Source organism: Patiria miniata, unplaced genomic scaffold (assembly GCF_015706575.1).
Source record: "Patiria miniata isolate m_02_andy unplaced genomic scaffold, ASM1570657v1 HiC_scaffold_2, whole genome shotgun sequence".
Taxonomy (NCBI): domain Eukaryota; kingdom Metazoa; phylum Echinodermata; class Asteroidea; order Valvatida; family Asterinidae; genus Patiria; species Patiria miniata.
Window position 1 is genome coordinate 4400178 of NW_024037058.1, and position 22043 is coordinate 4422220.

At 39.2% G+C, this 22043-nt stretch overlaps 2 protein-coding genes across 2 annotated transcripts in view; one reads left to right on the plus strand and one right to left on the minus strand.

Annotated features, from left to right (window-relative positions):
- The window catches only part of LOC119726853 (RIMS-binding protein 2-like), a 100869-nt gene that overhangs the window by 49557 nt on the left and 29269 nt on the right, over positions 1–22043 (minus strand). The gene's annotated exons all lie outside the window — the stretch shown is intronic.
- On the plus strand, positions 2653–4807 carry LOC119727044 (putative protein TPRXL). The gene is made up of 3 exons (XM_038198937.1): positions 2653–2788; positions 3778–4338; positions 4594–4807. Exons 1-2 carry the CDS (start codon positions 2689–2691, stop codon positions 4323–4325), a joined length of 648 nt encoding a protein of 215 aa, XP_038054865.1. The 5' UTR covers positions 2653–2688; the 3' UTR covers positions 4326–4338; positions 4594–4807.

Here is a 22043-nt window from a genome sequence, read left to right on the forward strand (position 1 = left end):
TGTTCATTGTCATTGAAATTGTTCATTGTCATTTTCAGCTGAGAAAATACAATTATCCATTACATTTTTCTGGCCAAGTACAAGTATTGGGCAACAACAAAGATTTGTCATGTGTTCTAAAAATAAAATTGATTTATAATGAAAATCTCGATGAAAAAAAAGAGAGAAAAGGGGAAAAAAAGTGCGAGAGCACAATAAGCTCTGGCCGGCTTGCATAGAAATTTTGCATGAAATGATTGTGCACATGTAAGCCCAGCCACCGTCCCACGCAAAAATCATGCGCTGAAAATTGACCAAAAATAATCCCCCTAGTTTCCCATGAAATATAGCGTGCTATATAGCGCCGTATATACCACATGACAATTACTGCACATATCTTGCCTCCATTTACAAAGTATTTTATTTCTTTTGTTTGTTTGTTTTTTAAAGTAAAATTTGGTAGTTATATTTTTTGGGAAACTTAAAGGGCTCGTTTTGGTCAATTTTCCAGGGACAGACACTTGCAAAACAGACGTGCATGCTCATCGATCGAGAAAAAGCCTGTTTTCTGATAACTTTCGTTAACCCTAACCCCCTAGGCCCTTGTTGCTTACAACCATCCTCAATCCTCCAAAATCCTCCAAAATTTTGCAACTCCGCCTAAATTTTTCAAAATTGTCAGACAGTCCTGCCTCAAATTCGGCATTCATCCTCAATCCTCCAAAATCCTCCTCATCCCAAAACTTTGCACTCATGTTTAAATGAAGGATAACCAACGCCAAATCCTTCAAAATCATCAGACAGTCCTGCCTCAAAATGCATTCATCCTCAACCCTCCAAAATCCTCATGTGCTTCAATCACCATTCATCCTCAATCCTCCAGAATCCTCATTTGATTCAATCACCATTCATCCTCAATCCTCTAGAATCCTCCAAAACCGCCAGGAGGATTTTGGAGGAGTGAGGTGGGTTAGGGTTAAGAGTGCATTTACTAACATCAAATAATTTTGGTCAATTTTCGGGGACAGATAGACAGACAGACAAACTGAATGATCGACTGACCACCAAGTGACAAGTAGAAGCTCCTGCAAGGGCTTAAAAAGTGACATTTAACAATGTGCAGCCTGGGATACAAACATGTTACCCGATCTTTTGACTTGTAAAACCCGGCATACCATTACATGTATAGTAATCACCCAAATGCACGGATTCGCAAACACAAGCTACATGTACATGTATGTCAGGTTTTTTTTCTGTTGAGAGAGATGCTTGCACGGGATTATTCATGAGAGAAAGGGGTCGGTTTACCCTCAGTTTTCTCTAGATGGTGGGGGCAAGGGTTGAATTGGCCTGGCCGAATGCCCGGCACGCAAAATCAATCTCCGGTCTGGAGGATAAGGTTTAGAGACATAACAACAGGAGAAGATGGAGCAGAAGAACTGCAGGGTTGAGTAAGGCCTCCTTCAGCAGGAGGACGAGAATACAATGTATGCATGTGCTAATTGGATATATCTAAAAATCCTTGCAATCACCAAACCCTTTATCTGATCTGGCACTGGCAGCTGTCAGCAAATTTTACAAACCCGCAAGCCTCCAACTGCCTTAAAAAACGCACCTTAACTTTGTACTGCACAAGTGCTTTCCCAGGTGAATGGCCACCGCATCAAACTAAAGTAAAAAGGACAAAGGTAAAAATCCCAAACTGTCTTATCCTTGGCTTTTCCTTAGCTGTTCGTTCAACTGTTCAGCAATGGACAGCTGAGCGACAGGAGTGAAGTACTGTAAAACTCCAAGTGGGGGGAGGGAAGCAGTTAGAAATTAACTAGAAGACATTTTGTTTGACAAGCACTGTTTGGATTTGACTTGAGCTTTGGGCATTACTTAAGGGTTCAGGGGTCAAATTTAAAATGTAAAATTTTCACAGTAATGCAAGACGACACCAAAATATTTGGGGTTTTTGTGAGCTCAAACACTTTATTTAAATCTAGTACTTCCGATGTTAACAAGATCTACTGCCTCTGCAGAAGATCTTGCTAAGATTGGAACGTCAGGCCGCCTTAATTTTTTGATTTGGATATTACAGTTCAATCAAGTCAGAGAGCAGTTTGCAACATGATCAGGGATGGCGCCCAGGTTACATTCATGTGTGTTTCCAAGCGGAATAACCCAGAGGCATTCCTCACAAATCATACACAAGTCATTGGCTACAAAAATAAATTTCACTCAGGAGAATCAAGTTACGAAATTACAATCAACAACACTGACCCGACTTTCAATAACTCTTTCTTCAACTGCAGTATCTCTGGACAGCCTGAAAAAAATTGCTCAATTGGTCCTCTGATCATCATCCCAGAGACTACAACATCTCTGCAAAATTCTGAACCAGAGGCATCTACAGAAACATCTCCAACAGCTTCTACAGAATTACATGTACCGATCATAGTGGTTATTGTGGCGGCCTCTCTTAATATGCTTCTAGTCATCATTGTAATTGTGGTTTGCTGTGTTGCTTGTAAAAGACAGCACAACAATGGGAAAAGGCCATCGAAGGGGGAGACTGAAGTTGACTCATCTCCCGGAAAAGGTAGAGCCGACTGTCGTGCGTTGGCCATGCCAAGTATAAAACCACACCTGTCGAGGCACGAAAATGACGGCACGCAACTCTATGAAGATATCAACAAATGTGTTCCACCCGCGCTACCCAGCAGAATGCCAATCCTGGTGCATGATGACGGCCCTTCTTGTTCCAGGGAGAGGAAGAGCAAGAAGGAGAAGCCACACAGGGAGGCGATGTCGGGAAAGACAAGAGGTGAGCTCCCTTTGTTCTCATCACAAAAATGGTTGGCCATTAATTCATTTGAATGATTTTATGCATCCTTGTAAATGCACCTTTGTGTCCCATTTGACCTTATTTCAATCTTCATTTGCCAATCTTTAAGAGCATTTTCATGCCTTTTGGTTGTTATGCCGATGTGAAGTTGCATATTCATGGACAAAAAAATGTGATGTTATTTCAGGCAGAAATGTCAATGCTACAGCAATTTCAGCACTAAAATTTGCCAGAATTTTGGATGTTTGCTGTTGTAAATTTTCATTTGTTTGGTGATTAGTTGTTGTTTCAGTACATGACAGTACACCAATGAGCACAGTTTTCTCACAAATGTTTTCAATGAGCAAACTTTGGGTTAACAGTTTGAACATAAAACCCCTAAACTGAACAGTGTCTTCCTCACATGGCATCACAGCATCAATTGTCAGGAAAAGCATGGAATATCTTTAAATGTTTAAAGAAGTGCAATATAAGATTGACCAAAAAAAGGATGTGATACATTTAGGAGGAGTAGAAAGTTGCACAAAATATGATCCAAAGTAAAATTCACGTCATAGTCCCTTGAAAGAGATTTGAAAGTGCATTAAATTTGGTTGCAAAAAGCCTATACCACACTTAGTATGCAACGCAGATAAAAAAAGTTTACAACAAAATTAGATACAGGGTTATAAGAGCAACATGTATATGCAACGGGAAATTCTATTGACTCCAGTAACTAAAGACAATGAAGTTGGTTTACACACTGCAAGACCATGGCTGACACAGTTCCCACAAGAACCATTTTTGACCTATTACTTCTAAAAGAAGAAAACCATTACAACAATGGCCCATCCCCAAGTGCGGTGCCAATCTCCTGTTTGATCCATTTTGCGTGTCCTGTATCAAGTTATGCCTGTCCAATGTGCCATCTAATGTACATTTCATAATACCCCAATTACCCCACCTTTATTGCTGCCTTAATTTTCCAGCTGAAGAGAAGGTGTCTGATAGCAGCCCGGCTTACATGTATCACATTGTCAATCCTGACACACTCACACAGAGTGAAGACGAGGGCAGAGATGAGGACAAGCCAACGGCAAAACCTTTTGCCAATCTCAACCTCAATGAAGCATCAATGAGAGGTCCGGATGGAGACCAACCTTATGAAGTCCCACAAGCTAAAAGGCCAGAGGGACTCTCACCAAAGACCCCTGCCTCAAGTAATGATGAGGAGAGCTCTTCCAGTTCCAGTGAGGAGAATAGACACAAAAGTTCCACTACCAACCATTCCCATTCCAGTAGGAGTAGGAAACAGGCAAACTCCAACAATTCAACCCGAAACAGCCAGAGCAGTCAGAAATCCCAAACAGGAGACTCAAGGGAAGAGCAGCCTTACGAAGTGCCACGCCTACTTTCTCCTGAGTCACCTTTGACCTCTGCTGAGAAAAAGGTGCATGACGTCACTAATGCGCAACAGACACAATCAGATGCATCTAGCGCAGTGGGTGACTACTTCCCACTCCAATTCACTCCTTAAAAAGCCGAAAAAGGTGAGTTCTATTTTTCACCGTCTCATTCCTCTCTAGCAAATGTTTGATCCCTTCTACAACAATTTATTGTTAAATTATTTTTTGCAAAAATTTCTCATAAGAAATGTTATAATGTACGAGGGGTGATTGATAAGTTCGTGGCCTATTAAAAGTACAAGGAGATGAGGTTTGACTGATATTGTGTGCAGTTCAACTTGTTGAAGGATTACACAGAAAGTTTGAACTTATTTATCTTTTCTTGTTTTTCTGTTACAGATAGTTGGTCCAGAAGCTCCTTGGACCTGATTGGAAACGGACTCGGTACAACCTTTCAAGAAAAAATGTTGCTATTCTTGAGTTTCATTCAATTTTTTAGTTCAATCGAATTTTTTTCATTTTTTCCATTTTCCATGTTTTTCAGTTATTGTATTATGTGAAAGTTTAGCTGTTATGTCATTGTTATACCCCTAAAACTAAGATTTCTAAAAGGCCCTAAAAGGAAAAATTTGTCGGTTTTTTTGGTCTGATGAAATTGGCGAAATAAAAGTTTATATTACTATACATCTGTAAATGTATCTGAAATTGCCATATGTTCATTTGAAAACTAAAATGACTTCAAATTTGATTGTTACATCAAATTTACTAATTTTATGGGGTTGGTTAGAGGGTATTTGTAAACTATTCTGTAATATAGTGTTAATAATCGTTGGATTTGAACAGCGCCCCCATTGAAAGTATGGTACGAGTATGGTAAAGTATGGTGCGCCCCTCGGGTGTTAAAAACGTCACATCCCACATCACAGCAGTCAACAGTTGTTAAATGTTTGGTCAGTTGAAAATTAAGAATTTACTCGATGGGATGAATATTTTGCCTTGTAGTGTACATGTTAGAAACGCAAGAAAGTCATGGTAATTCATGTATACAGGTGTAGTTTTAACGTCACTATATAATGCACTTAAAATATTTGTCATATGTCTGCAGTCATATGACATATTGCTCATTAGAATTGACAATATTTGTCATGTCTTATATGCTCTTTTAATATTATGATGTTATTATTACAATGTATAGGTCAACCGCAATTCGGTCTTGCGCCACCAAAGGTGGATATTATATATTGTTATACCGGTACATGTACCTCTGTCTTGAATACTGTATTTTCATTGGCCAATATAGAACAATCACGTGTTAAGTTTATAACAAGTCATGGCACACTCTCTGTGGGATATCACATGTGTGATATCCCACAGGGAGTGTGCTATGACTTTGTACGTACGGTACTTACGGTGTGAAACACTTGTATCATTGGTACCCATGCTATTTTCACCATGCTTTTTAGTTCACGCATGAGTGGGAGCAGCGAACTAGCAAACGATCAGCTGTTTCGAGCATGCGACATGCATGTGAGTTGACGTTCGATTGTCATGATTGTTGTTTACTGCTGTTTGTTTTCGTGATGTTTACATCAAAATCCAAAGAATCTAAGACAGAGGTATAACAAAACAATTGTTGACTGCTGTGATGTGGGATATTTGACGTTTTGAACACCCTTGGGGTGCATATTTCACCTCGGGTGCTATGCGCCCCTCGGGTGTTCAACGCATCATATCAGTCAACAATTGTTAATTATCTTCAAGCAAACTTGAATCCTCAGTCCTTATTGGTCGATCCATGGCAACAACAGTGTGATACTATACCTAATATCACGATAGGTTGATATCGCACTCTGCGTATTACGCTATTCCAAAATGCGTGAGCTATTCCTTCTGCATGCATGTATATAGGAAAACCGCCTTAAAGTTTGTGTACTGCACGTGTGTTTCATATTTTGAAGGCAAATTTGTTAGATCCCACTCACGTTCACGAAACAGGCAAAATAGTACTAATAGATCAAACTTATATAGCGTAAAATATGACAGAAATAAATCTCGATGCGCTTTACAATTTGAGATGAAAAGCAGACCAAAAAAGTGACAAATTTACTATGTGTGGTCATAAGCCTGGTGAAATAAATGATTTTTAGGGTAGATATGAACCTCATGGTATGTGGGACACTGATGTACTGCAATACTCCGTGTTCCATTCGTGCTGGTGGGATAACAAATAAATAAACCATTATTGATATTAATTGACATATTGTCCACTACAGTGTGCCACAATAAACATTGCGTACGTCATGTACATGTACATTTTTGTGTATGCATGAAGGGTCAAACAATTTGTTGATTTTTTTGTTTGGACTCATTTTATTGATTTTGAATGTGTCAGATAAAGCATTGCTTTCTCTTTCACCCAGTGAACTTATGTGTCAGTTTTGCATGTACAACTATTGTCAAAATGTCACAAAATGCTCCGAATTGTCCAGAATGACCTAATTAGTACACTTGCACCTGCCAACAAAAAGAAGTTGATAAAAGTCAACTTCTCTTTAAAAAGGCTGAGATTTACGTCTTGGTGAGTCAATTCAGATGAATGCATAACATGTATCTCTACAGGTCTCCTGAATTGCAGATTACAATCAAAGTTGAGTGGAAATGGATTGGGAAGCAATTTGACCATCCAGCGAGAATTACGCTTTGCATATCAAGAAAGAATGACAACTTCTCATCCAAGAGATATCCAGTTAATCACCCAACAAATTGAACTCAATTCCAGCATCATCTGCATCTTATGATAAATACACTGTATTTCCCTGTACTGCCTCAAACTGCGTTGCCTGTGACACCCCAAAACTGCCCATGGTCATGGGCGTTGCAAGGCCCCCCCCCCCCCCCTTGTGGCGCCCATGACCATAGGCAGTTTTGGGGTGTCACAGGCAACGGAGTTTGGGGCAGTACAGGGAAATACAGTGCATCATAAGATGCAGTTGATGCTGGAATTGAGTTCAATTTGTTGGGTGATTAACTGGATATCTCTTGGATGAGAAGTTGTCATTCTTTCTTGATATACAAAGCGTAATTCTCGCTGGATGGTCAAATTGCTTCCCAATCCATTTCCACTCAACTTTGATTGTAATCTGCAATTCATCTTTAATTCAAAGGAAAGAAAAAGAGTAGCGAAGTCATATTGATGTTAACTGAATGGGTGGGGGGGGGGGGGGGGGCCTAATGTCCATGCCCACCCTCGAAAAATGATAAATCAAGAATATGCTGGAAAAGAACAAGTATTTCGGGGGGAAAATGTGCTTTGCCCCCCTCTAGAAAAGATCCTGGCGACACCCATGCCCATGGTTTTATTGTCTCAACAGCGAATAAACACAATTATTCATGATAATATTTAATAAATACAATATAATACAATGTATTGCGTGTGCTAATTTAGTATTGCAATCAAAATTCTTCATCTGATCTGGCACTGGCAGCCATCAGCAAATTTTAAAAACAACTCGCAAGCCTCCAACTGTCTAAAAAAACGCACCCTAACTTCTTACTACACAAGTGCTTTCGCAGGTGAATGGCCAACGCATCAAACTTAAGTAAAAAGGACAGGTTTGAAGTGCTCGCTTGATGGTAAACACTTGGGCTGAGTTGAGATTCCCAAACTGTCTTACCCTTGGCTTTTTCCTAGCTGTTCGTTCACCTGTTCAGCAATGGACAGCTGAGCGACAGGAGTGAAGTACTGTAGAAGTCCGAGTGGGGGGAGGGAAACAGTTATAAATGAACTAGAGGACATTTTGTTTGACAAGCACTGTTTGGATTTGACTTGAGCTTTGGGCATAGACCATTATTATGCAGCGGCCATCTTGATTTTTTTCCCATTCAAATCAACGTAAACAAAGTAATCATTCAGTATTAATATTGGATACAGGGAACATGACTGAAATGGTGGCAACATGACAAAGGCTATTACCTAAGGGTTCAGGAGTCAAATTCAAAATGTAAAATTTTCACAGTTATGCAAAGAGACACAAACCTATATGTTTTTATGTGATCTCTATCAATTTATTTAAATCAAGTATTTCAATCTTAACAAGATCTACTGCCTCTGAAGATGATCTTGTTAAGATTGGAATGTCAGGCCACCTTATTTCAGTTCAATCAAGTCAGAAAGCAGTTTGCAACATACTTCAACTTGAAGTCAAATTCTTTTTGCATTCACATTGGTGTATTCGTGTGCATTATGAACCAGCTTACTCTATGGGCTCCATGCGCCAACAAAAAAGGGCGCATTTTTACCTCTTTTGAGAACTCCGTGAATGGTACACACAGCGTGCGCATACTGTACTGTACTGGTTTCCGCGCAAAGTACGCACAACTTCCTGAATGTGCAAAAGCTTAGAATATTAGCCACTGCATCTTTGCGTGAGCGTCAGGCATCATCGGCAGCACGCGAATATACGTTCAAATTCAACTTGCGATGGTCTCCGAGACTAATCCCTGTCTCGTATAACTTTGGATACATTCGAAATACGCAGTGGATTGATCAGGAACCAGTCTAGGTCCCCTCCCAACTCTTCGTTGATGGGGTACTTGTGCACATAGCCCATAGTTTGAAAAGTTCCATCCTATTACATTTCTCAAAAATCCTGGGACCATTTTATATTTATTTTATTGTGAATTCTTTTTGTTTTTACAAAGGAATCAAAATGATATCCAACATAGTTTTACATAAATGTATTATGGTATGAAATCAATATGTTTGTATTGTTTTATAGGGGTGGATCCAGGAAGTTTTCAGGGGGGACTGGCCCGTCAGATTTTTTGTAATGTCCGATTGTTGCGGGCAGGCGGACATATAGGTAATTATTATTACCATAATTGTTGTACATTTTTTCTTAGACCTGTATCAGAGCAGGGAGGGGGGGGGGGGGAGGGGTTCGACCCCCATACTCCCCACTGGATCCATGCCTGTTTTATGGGGTGCAATGTACTTTGCTGTGTAATTTTTATTTCATTCAAGAATGCACGAGGGGAAACTTAAAAAAAAAAAAACCCACAATCTTCATGTAATTGAAATTCCATGTGTTACTTTGCACTTATCCAAATAAACAGTGCCAGAACAAAATGAAAGTAATGATCACATCAACAAAACTTAATGTTATTCATAGTAACATCTGCTACGACGCATATTCTGCACTCTTCTTCACAGGGAACTTTAAACACTCTCATTACCGGTAATGATTCCTTTAAGTAAAACAAAAGAAGACAGATGATCTTTTTCAAGTTTTGTTTATACTTATAACTGCGCATGCATACATGTATGATAGTAATGCGACAAAAGTGTAAGTGATGTCATGCCATTTTTTGTTTGTTTATTCAGGGCATTTCCTTTTTAGTGCAGAGTGCACTGTTCGAGGAAATAGAGTGGACAAACAGTTAATATATCCTTTGCTTGCAACATTTATGAAACTGCACTATCATCTGACAAAGTTGGTGATGGACACGTACAAGTTGGTGTCGGAGGATTCTTCACGGTGCAGAGTTTTGACATGAATGTATACAAGATGGCATTTCTTCTGTGTCTGCTGTTCATCCTTCACTTTACTTCAGTGGTTGTTTGCGACATGGTGCTGGAAGGGGATAAATTTGAAGTGGTTTACGTGATGAAGTTTGAGAGAGGAACATTGCCAGTAACAATTCACTTGCATTGGTCCAATGGAAACACTATTGACGTGTCTCATGTTCAGGAAAATGTTTCAAGCGAGTCAAAAACAACCACCATTTCTTGTGAAAGGGTAGATGTGGAATTTGGCACAATACATGTAGAAGACAAAGACGGCCGACTTATTCAAGACCTACCTGTATCACTCAAGGTTAGGCAGGTGCAAAAGGCGGATGGCGGATTGTTCATGTTTAAAGCAGATTTATTTTCAAAAAGCATGGGAAACAAGAGCGATTCTCACAACGTAACACTGATCGTGGAAGAGGATCCAGTTTGCTCCATGATTCCAGACTGGACTACGATCCAGCATGGCACTCATCAGGTGACGTTCATGTGCACGTCTCAGCGGCATGACCTAGAGGTGTCCTTCACAAATCATACACAACACATTGGCAACCACAACAAATCCCTCTCAGAAGAATCAGTTTACAACATTACAATCAGCAGCATTGACCCGACTTTCAATAACTCTTTCTTCTTTAACTGCTGTATCCCTGGACAGCCTGAAAACAATTGCTCAATTGGTCCTCTGACCATCATCCCAGAGACTACCACATCTCTGCAAAATTCTGAACCAGAGGCATCATCTGCAGAAACATCTCAAACAGATTCTACAGATGCAGCCACCATAGTGGTGATTGTGGCGGCCCCTAATATGCTTCTAGTCATCATTGTAATTGTGGTCTGCTGTGTTGCTTGTAGAAGAAGACAGCGCGACAATGACAAAAGGCCATCGAAGAGGGTCAATGATGACGACTCATCTCCTGCAGAAGGTAGTGCCAACTGTCATGCACTGGCCATGACGAAGATACAACCAGCAGACCTGTCAGGGTACGCAAATGACGGCACGCAAATCTATCAAGAAATCAACGAATGTGTTCCACCAGCTCTACCCAGCAGAACGCAAACGATAGCACATAATGATGGCCCTTCTCATTCCAGAGGGAAAAAGAGCAAGAAGAAGAAAGAGCACATGGAGGCATTGTCGGGAAAGACAAAAGGTGAGTTCCGTTGTTTTTATCTCAGAATTGGTTGGCAATTAATTAATTTGAATGAATTTTCAACAATTGTATATCTTGAGAAGCTGAGGCACATTCTAATGGGGTTGGTGTTTATTTTAAAACTGACTCGAAGTGATATTTTTTTCAGTTAGAGTACACAGGGGTGCATTCATATAATATTTAGTGATTGTTTTGATTAAATAAATCTAGGCATTTCTATCAGCATTTGCTTATGTTATGAAGAGATTTGAAACTGCACTAAATTTGGCTGCCAAAATATTTAGTATGCAACAGGAGAAAAAAGTATATAACAAAATAGATACAGGGTTATAAAAGGAACTTCTGTGAAAAAACACACTAAACTTATTTCATGCACTACCAGACCACCAATGAAATATGTAAGGCGTTCTGGCAAAATGAGACGGAACTTGGCACAGGTGGTAGTGGAAAAAATGCCCCCCCCCCCAAAAAAAAACCAAACAAACGAATTGGTTAATTTTTTTCATGATTTTCAGATTGATTGATATTTGCAATATTTGATATATCTACTAAACGTATAAGAAATTGTGGAATAAAAGTGTTCTTAAACCAGTTCACGCAGGGATTATTTTGACAAGAGCGAAACGAGGTGCGGGATTACTTTCACTCGACCTCATGCCAGGCATCACCCTTGGGCAGCACACTCATATATCCAGCCTTGTTTACTGCGAGTGGGTCGCTAACAGATATTTCCGGCCTTGTTCCCTGCGTGTTTATCCGTCATCTGTTCCGAATACCGCAAAACCTTTGCGGTTATATACGTCATCCGACGCAAACTGGTTAAGGAAAAGCAATGGCATATTTCATTTTCACAACTACAAAACAGAACTTAAACCTTTGCGGTTATATACGTCATCCGACGCAAACTGGTTAAGGAAAAGCAATGGCATATTTCATTTTCACAACTACAAAACAGAACTTAAACGGCCTTTTTCTCAGTATTTTACTTTTTTAACTGTTGATTAATGCAAAATTTAAGCAGCCATGACTTGTCAACGGAATGTCCGACTGAAGTGCAGCAAACACTATTGAAAGGAGAATTTAATTCTCTTTCCTAACAACTGCAAACCCTCACTTCATCTTTGCCCAGTTCTGTCTCATTTTGCCAGAGTGCCTCACATATTTCCCACGAGGACCACTCTTAACTTATGCTATCTAATTGAAGGAAACGTTACAAGATTGACCCATTCCCAAAGCAGTGTCCATCTCAAATTTGATACAATCTGCATGTCTTGCATCAAGTTATTCCTGCTCAAGTACATTTCATAATACCCCATTTTTTGTGTCTTACTTTCCACCAGAAGACGAAGTAGCGGATAGCAGCCCAGCTCATCACATACTTAATCCTGACACCCCAACAGACAATGAAGATTCTGAGGACACTGATTCTGAGGACACCAATTCTGAGGACACCAATTCTGAGGACACCAATTCTGAGGACACCAATTCTGAGGACACCAATTCTGAGGACACCAATTCGGAGGACAGCGATTCTGAGGACAGCGATTCTGAGGACACCACTTCTGAGGACAGCGTTTCTGTGGACCATGCAGACAAAAAAAATCCTCATGGAGACTACAGTAGTGTCCACACCCCAAGCAAGTCAAAGAATAACCAACCCAATGTCTTTGATCATCCTAGAACCACCAGCAGTGAAGACCACGATTTTGAGAACAACAATTCTGAGAACAACGATGCTGAGAATAATAAGGATGTGACCAAGAAGCCAGCCAAAAAGGATCGTGACAAACGTAAAATCCATCCCACCAGCAATTCGAAGCACAAGAAACCAGAGGATGACAATCTTGATCAAGGGGAACTCTGTGTCCAGATGAAGCATGACCCAGCCTATGCAACAGTCCTTCCTAGTAACTCTGACAGCGAAGACAAAGATGACACTGATGACAGTGACAGTGAGGATTCTGCCCGGAGACCATTCATTGAGAGCAACCTTTACATCTTAGACGAATCAGCTGATGGGCCAAACACCGACCAAAATGACCAAACAGCAGAGGAACAATACCAGGTCCCACTCCTTAGCAATACAGCAATGTCAGGCCAAGAAAAGATGGGGCCCATTCTAGACGAGGGTGAAGCAAAGGCCAGACAGCAAGATGCAAACGAAACAGCCATGGTTGCAACAGCAAAACAGCCACACGAGGCACCACACATCAGCAATACTCTGGTTGCACCAGCCGAGCATGTCTACAACAGCCTAGAACACCAGGGTATGCCGATTAGAAACCAGGTCAAACAAAGAACGCAAGAGGCCAAACAAAAATCCAAGAAGGGCAGCCGAAATAAAAAGCCATCCAAAACAAGACACACATCAGCAGAAGAACCCAATAGCTGTCGAGATCATGGTAAGGCAAAGAAGACAAACCATGAGAAACAGGGATCCACAGCAAACTCTGTGAAACAAAAGCATCCTGCTAAAACCAAAGATCTCCAAAAGGCACCAAGAAGAAAGCAAGATGCTCTCAACTTCAACGAGAAAGTCATGACAGCTGAACAACCTTACAATACCCTAGGCTGTGATGGTTCACCAAACAGAAAGCATACTGACCAGACATCTGACTCTCTGCTCACACCAGCAGAGCAAACCTATAACATCTTGGACCGAGGTAAATCAATGAGCAGAAATCAAATTCTACAATACGAGCAGGTATCCGAGACCAAGGTCAGGCCATCGGCAAAACCCTACGCCATTCTCAACCTCAATGAAGCAACGATGAGAGGTCCGGATGGAGACCAACCTTACAAAGTCCCACAAGCTAAAAGCCTACAGGGACGCTCACCAATGACCCCTGCCTCGAGTAATGATGGGGAGAGCTCTTCCAGTTCCGGTGGGGAGAATGGACACAACAGTTCCACTACCTACCATTCTCATTCCAGCAAGGGTAGGAAGCAGGCGGACTCTAACAATTCAACTCAAAAAAGCTGCAGCGGTCAGAAATCCCAAACTGGAGACCCAATGGATGAGCAGCCTTACAACGTACCACGCCTTTCTTCTCCTGAGTCACCTTTGTCCCCTGAGAAGCAAGTGGCACATGATGACCAGCCTGACACTGGTGGGCAAGATACCCAATCTGAAACATCTAGCGCAGCCAGTGATGACTTCCAGTTCCAATTCACTCTTAACAAAGCCGAAAAGGGTGAGTTCTGTTTTTCACCTTCTTATTCCTCTCTGTTTGCATCCTAACAAACGTTTGATTTTTGAAATGCAATGAAGCTCAGTGTTCAAGCATGTTTAAGAAAGGAAATGGAAAACAAAAAGGACAAACATGGTGAGACAAAGACATTATGCAGAAAAGCAAACAAAACCAAACACGTAAAAAAGAAGAATCTGATTAGATAAATATAAAGTGTGGGAAATGTCCGATGAGATACATGTAAGATACAAAAAAACAAAATGGGAAGATAGATATATGTAACTAGACAAGATGAGATAGGTCTATATAAGCCTTGGTTAGTTAAAGAAAATGTACAAAAGGTAAATCTTTTGATTTGTAAAAATAAAAAAAAAGATCTAATTATGATGGCTGACAGGGTAAAGTTCGAATTTACTTTCTTGATCGATCTTTTTTTTTTTCTAGTGGATAATTCACTGACACGTGACAACCCTACATACTCCTATGCCAATGCCTAGCCCACTTTTTCACGGAAGAGGGACCATGATGGATATTTTGACAAGGACAGCACAAAGGGGTTGAATCAGTAGGAGGCAGTTACAAATCGGATAAATTGTAAAATTATAAGAGAAGTAAAAAAGGGAAATCAACATGAACTAATCGAAAATTGTATCTGTTTGATATAACTTATAGGCCTACCTCATACAAATTCATGATCGAGAGCAGAGTTCTCACTGGTTCATTCCGCCGATAGTTTTACTGTTTACCAAGCGCGCATGCGAGGTTTCACACATCCGCGTGTGTAGTTTAGTACACTATCGCACTGCTTACCAGTACACTAGTACAACGCATGATGCGCTTTACGAAGCAATTGTGGAACTAGCACACGGGGGTAATGCACCGTGACCATTACCCTTGCAACATACAGCAGCTACATGAAAAGAACAGGCTCACGCACAACAACATTTTGCCAAGAAAACCTATGTATACATCTAACTTCACGCAATTTTTGTGAATATGTATGAGGTATAGTAAAACAAATAAAACATGGTTTAGTTTGGGTGGATAGTTGATATTAGCTCCCCTCAGTATTGGAAGTTGACAGACTAGTTCCAATACCTCGGGAGCTAATATCGATTATCAACCCTCCAACCATGTGTTATTTGTATATAGAGCTACTTGTGTATTTGAGCTTCTTGTGTATTGAATCGTATGATTCAAATTTTTGTCAGGTATTGTCCTGAGAAGTTTTTAAACCGAATACTATATTGATTAGCAGATTTGTGTGCTATTATCAGTTGTGAACTAAGCCATGTACGAGGCTATAGCTGGCAATGCATAATTGGACACGGCCCTATAGGTCCAATGGCATAGAGCTTCTAAGCAAAAAATATGGCTTAGCAAATGTAAAAACTACATGGAAGAGTAAATCAGCTGAGATCCACTCATAGCAAGACTTTTTGGCTGATAACCCGTTTTTATCAAAGGAATGTGTTATTTTTGTGCTTAGCAAACATTTTGTGCTTACATGTGGTAGCTATATGAAGTTGGCCCCTGGGCTCAGATTATAGCAGAAATATTGTGCTTACTATATGGCAGACAATTGTGCTATAATCAGGAATGCAGCTGGGAATTTAGAAAAAAAATAAGGAAATTCCAAACCATAAGACCGTGTACAGTGTTTTCAATTTGTAATGGCATTCATGAGAAGAAAGAAAAAACACTGATTTAAGCAGCCGTTTCCTCTGTGGTAAGCTAAGCGTTTGCTGTGTTTACTGCTTATGGTGTCCATGAAATAGACAGAGGCTGTTAGCGGAAAATCTTGTGCTCGGCAGTGCAACAAAATTGGGCCCTTGTCTTAAGCAGTTTATCACATGGCATTTTGGCTGCTTTTGCTATTAGCAAAACATTTCTTCACTTAGCAATTTCTCCTTGGCTAAGCAAACTCACTGTGCTTAGCAGTTACACTAAATTAGACCCAGAGCGTGGCTTCAGATTCCAATAACAAATTGCTGGCTAAATAAAGGAAACAAATAAGACGAGAATAGAAAGAGAGAAAAAGAAGAAAAAAGGAGACACCTGCGTAGGTCTGGACCTTTTGCATAGCTCAGAGCTGTGGACGCGCCGCGGACACAAGTTTAATATCAATTTGTGTTCAGATGCCAGTGGGTATGCGGCGACCGATACCGCATCTGTTGGTAATTGGAGTCGAAATGGCTTCGTGGAATCGCACCGCATGCATGCCTAGACGTTGTTGTTGTTGGGGGTTTTTTTGTGGAGGGGGAATTTGATATTATCAATCTGTGATGCACAGTTGTTTGTGCTGAGGAGCATTATGTGTTGTGCCTGTTGAAATGTTAGATGTTGAGAGGTAAATGAACATCACTGTTTATACTTGTGGACCTCACCAACAGGTTTCAAAGGTATACACTTTAAATGTGCTTTGAACGTGTCTTAAATCCAAGTAAAGTATGACTAGAACTAGTACTAGTGAAAAAAAGAAAACTCTGGCAAAGATGCTTTCAAAACTTTTGATGTTTTTGTGTTATGTGTGACATATAAACAAGTGCCAAAAATGTAAATACAATAAAATTTTAAGCTAGAACAAATTTCTTCTCATATTTTGTATTAATAACAAAAAAATGTGCAGTTATTTAACTGGATTAGTAGAAAATTATAAGAATTAATCAATATGGAATGAATGAATGTGCTGTATATTTTGCCTTGTAGTATATGTGTGAAAAAACACAAGAATGTCATGGTAATTATGTTTTAAGAACTCGATTTTTTGTGTGTTACGTGTGCCATATAATTGAAGTGCCAAAGAATATAATTAGGTACTAATCAAGAAAAAAATTCTGTTCATATTTTGTATTAATTTTACAAATAGCAGTTATTTAATTGGAATATTTGGTTCGTTGAAAAATAAGAATTTATTGGATGGAATGAATGTGCTGTTTATTTTACCTTGTAGTGCATATGTGAAAAAACACAAGAATGTCATGGTAATGTTTTAAGAACCTTTGATTTTTTTTGTGTTACGTGTGCCAGACAGAAAAAGTGCCAAAAACTATAATTAAGTACTAATCAAGAACAAATTTAAGTGCATATTTTGTATTAATTAAAAAAAAATGGCAGTTATTTAAAAAAGTGCCCAAAACTATAATGAAGTACTAATCAAGAACAAATTTAAGTGCATATTTTGTATTAATTAAAAAAGTTGCAGTTATTTAATGGAACATTTGATTGCTTGAAACTAAGGAATTTGTTTGATGGAATGAATTAATGTGCTGTATATTTTGCATTTTAGTGTACGTGTGAAAAACACAAGAAAGTCATGGTAATTCATGCATATGTGTAGGTTTTAACGCCAATATTTTAGCTCTTAAATCTTTTGCCGTATTTCTGCAGTCATACATGTACATGTATGTGCTCATTAGAAACTACATGTACAATGCTACACAGTATATGTGCTTAGAACAATTCCTGTTAATATACCCTTAGGCCAAAAAAAAAAAGTCTCCAGTTTCTGGTATGCGTGCGCGTCGCCGTAGCCATGCGCGTCGGCAAAATGAAAAAGGTTTTTTTTCAATGAAAGATGATGTCTCAAAACCGCCAAACTCACTGGTTTGACTGGAATCCTGCTGCTGCACAATTTTAACGTGTTTTTAGATTGGGTTATGGTCGAGAATAAGCTTTATGTGGCCTCTCTGGACTCCCATATATTTGCACTAAGTTTAGTTGGGCACCATTTGTAGTCATCAGCCGACATTTGAAGCAAAAAAATCAGGTAAAAAAAAAAAAAAGCCGCGTCGCCGCACCACTTTTTGGGCAAGCTCCATACCAGAAACCGGAGACTTTTTTTTTTGGCATTAAGGAGAACTTTTTCATCACAAGTTATACTTTAGGGAGACACCGGACATTAGGGAGACATTTCAATGTATTTCGTATTAATTTTAAAAAATGTAGTAATTTAATAGGAATATTTGATTAGGTGAAACTTAAGAATTTGTTTGATGGAATGAATTAATGTCTTGTATATTTTGCATTGTAGTGTACGTGTGAAAAACACAAGAAAGTCGTGGTATAAAATTCATGCATATGTGTAGTTTAAACGCCAATATTGCACTCTTAAAACTTTTGTCATATTTCTGCAGTCAAACATGTTTGTGCTCATTAGAAACTACATGTACAAATTAGTACAATGGTACACGTACACAGTATATGTACTTAGCACAATTCTTGTTAATGTACCCTTACGGAGACTTTTTTCGTCATAAGTTACACGTTAGGGAGTCACTTTAATGTCTCCCTAATGTCACAACTCGTATTTAGATGCAACATTCTGTTGTCACAAATAGGCTAGATCGATTGCTCGTGGTCCAAAATGTAAATATAACAAAATGCGTGGGGGTAAGATAAGGGAAAAAAGAGGTTACGGGTCATTCAAATTTGAAACGTTTGCACACAGCCCTATGAGAACTGTCTCCCTAAGGTACCATTTCCTGTAAATGTAAGTTCTTTAATTATTAGTTCATAACATTTTATCAAATGTTTCAGAATAGAACAGAGCAACAAAAAACCTGGTTATTTTAATTAAGAGTTGCTTTGGTACTTGGTACATTGTATTTAAACACATTTTAAAACAAAACCTTTTATTATTTCTAACTTGTCCTTTTTACTTAGTGATATTTGGTGTACCAGGTATATAAGGATATTAAGAAACAGGACTTAAAAGCTCAAAGCAAAAACGGATATGGCAGTTTCAGGAAATAAACAGATGGCGGAACTTCCTTTGTCTGTTTCCCTGGTTCATAGAAAATTCAGCTCTTATTTGGTGGGTTTTTATATTTTCAGGTGAAATGGGCAGGACTCTACATCTAAAGTTTGGTCCATACTTTGAAAATTCTGTGGAAACCTGCTTCCATGCATAGCAAGACCGTTTCCCCCAAAAGACATGTATCATTCAATGACATTAGATGGAATTTCAAGAAGGGGATTTAGCTTCACAGACATCATTGTGTAACTGAAAAGTCGCATTTCTGGGGGTACATGGGTTCATTTAAGGTGTAAATCGAGGACACACAAGTGTAATATAATTGTGTTTTTGATGACACAGATCCCAAATCGAGGACGTCCTTGATTAGAAAACATGTACAAAACCAAAGGTGGCTGTTGCAACAAGTCTAGAGTATGAACAAATGATCGATGACGGGGAACAACATAGGAAATCCTCGATTTACACCATAAACAAATGTGAACGTACATGGGCAAATCATCACCACGGAAGTTTTTATTGTTTGGTAAGTTAGGACCTAGTTATGGGGACTTTCTGCTGTCCCCACACATCTTTGGTCTCTATAGTACCATGGGACAACTCATGTGTAGTTACCACAACTACGGAACAAGAATACATGTGTGCACACATGTATGTTCTTGCTTGGACAATCTATGGGGAAGTTTTCTATTGTTGAGAAAATTTGTACAGACTTGTGGGGACTTGTGTCTTTCCCTCACAACAGTTTTAATCAAAGACCACCGAGCTTGCCAGAGTTGGCTTGCCGGATCATATCTGAACAGCATGTACATATATATGCACATATTCTGCAAGAGTGTAATGAAGTTTGCATCGGCGAAAATTTCTTAATACTGGCTTTTGTCCTTTGCAATGTAAAATCCTGGGTCTTAATGCTGCGTCCTAGTTATTTGGCTGCATACAGCCAGCAACAACAAGTGCGCATATGGAAACAGCTGAATCCCCTTCCCACATTCATGCTACAGGTTGTAGCGAGGTAATTTTTCTTAAACTGCGGATTCTATGGCCACTGACAAGCAAGGCTTTCTTAAGCACCGAGAAAGAATTCTTAAGCGCCGCAATATTACCAATCCAGGTGTCATTATACAAAATCCAAAGAGACAGGCTCCAATCTAATGGCTTTCCCCTGGCCGAAACTTGAAACCTTTTGCCCACTCCCCAAATGCCTCAATATCTCTTCTTGCTGGCTTTTTACAAAAGCACATCAATTAACTTCTGTCTTCAAGGAATTTAACGAGTTTGAAAAAATGCTGTCCCTGCTGACGAGTAGCCCTTTTTGACCGTGCGCAAGAAGAAAACAAAGACCCTGAGGCACAGAGCAACAAGTTCCTCTGTAGACACTGCATGGCACCAATTTCACAAAATAAGGAGAAAAATTTTAAAAGGATATTATTCAAAATGTTGCAATACCGGTAGATGTACAGTGTACAAACATTATTTACTCTATTTTGCTTTAGTTTATTTATTTCCATACAAAAATCTCCAAAAATTACAGAATTCATGTTCACAATTATGCTGCCAATGGAAACATTTCCTCAGAGTCTGAGGTTTTTGGTTGTGCAGGTTATTTTTCTGTGAAAACCAAACAATGACATGTGACATTGGCACTTAAATGGATCTCACATCTAATAGGAAGTGGTGTGGTTAGCTGACAATGATTCAACATAAAAGCATTTCATGAGAATAAATTTTTGAATATCATTGCACAAATCACACAATTGTACATGTATCGATCAATGTATTTTTCACTGAATAGGTCCCCCCAAAAAGTGTTCTTTACATACGTACATGTATACTTGATACTTGGAAAGCCATGAGCTGCATGGAGGAAATGATGGAAATAACTCTTCTCTTTCCCTTTAACTACCGGTATTCTGCTCTTAAAATTCGAATGACGAAAGACTAATACATGTACAACCATGACAACATAAAGCAACGGACGTGGCCTTCTTGATCAAGAAAAAGAAACTCTTAAAATCTTTCTATGTTCGATCTACAGGTAGGCACGCGCCTGATCGTGTTACAGCGATGCATCCGCTGAAAACTTTGGAAGAAACGTGTCTGTCCCATTAAAAAATCAAAGATGTCAAGTTGGGATTAGTACTGGGAAATCTGAAACTTGATGTCTGGATTTTAATGGTCTGTTAGCGCCAATCTCCAGACATTATGGAGCAGGATGACCCATAAAAAGAGAATTAGAGTGATGAGTAGACCTGACTACATGTACATATAATGATCCTAATGGAAAACTTTTGTTCGTGAAGAAAGAAAATGGAGACAATTTTTTTGGTTGAGTTATTAATGGCCATATGTGACCTGTAGCATGATTTACTAGGTACCATACCCATCCTGGCAAATTCCAACACCATATGGGAAACTGTACACACATATTTCTGACTTAGATTCTGGAGGTGTGCCAACCCAATGTAAAAGACTGTCAGTTTAGGGGTACTAATTCCAACAAATCATACTGTTGGGGTTTGATGAGTTGAGTTCTGTTAGGGTTAAAGTCACTTTTAGCCATTTTGCAGTACAGGGGGTCAAAGCCAACATTTGAAGGGTGGTCATTTTTTGGTTTCCAGGTGAACCTTCATCTGTACAATGTAAGTCCTCTTTTATCTTTCTCCAATTTTTTGTTCCGTCAAGCATCTTTAAAACATATTTTCATACCAGTACCGGTTTATTTGTTGACTGTTCATTCACTGTAACACAACTGCAGGATTTTTAAATGCCACTGTCTCGAGAATCAGTTTGTCAGTGGTCTATATATTTCCATTACTGAACTCAGTACCCCTAAACGTTATACCATCAGAAAGCTCTTGTTTTGCTGAATTAAAAAGAAAACCCAGATATCTCAATTCTTAAAACGTCAGACTTTTTAGTTAAAGCTCATTTTGTGATGACAGGTCACATATAGCTCACATGAGAAAGTTTTCTATTCTTGAAATCGAGATAGGATTCTTGCAACCTCAAATGACGCATGATCATACACAAGGCTTCTAAAGTAATTTTCTAAAAGGCAAATTTTATTGTCAAATTATTTGAAATAGTCGATAAAATAGAAAGCCCCCGTGGTTTTAATGCACGGCTGAGACAAATTACTTGACGGATTGCCGTCCTGACCCAAAACCTTTTTG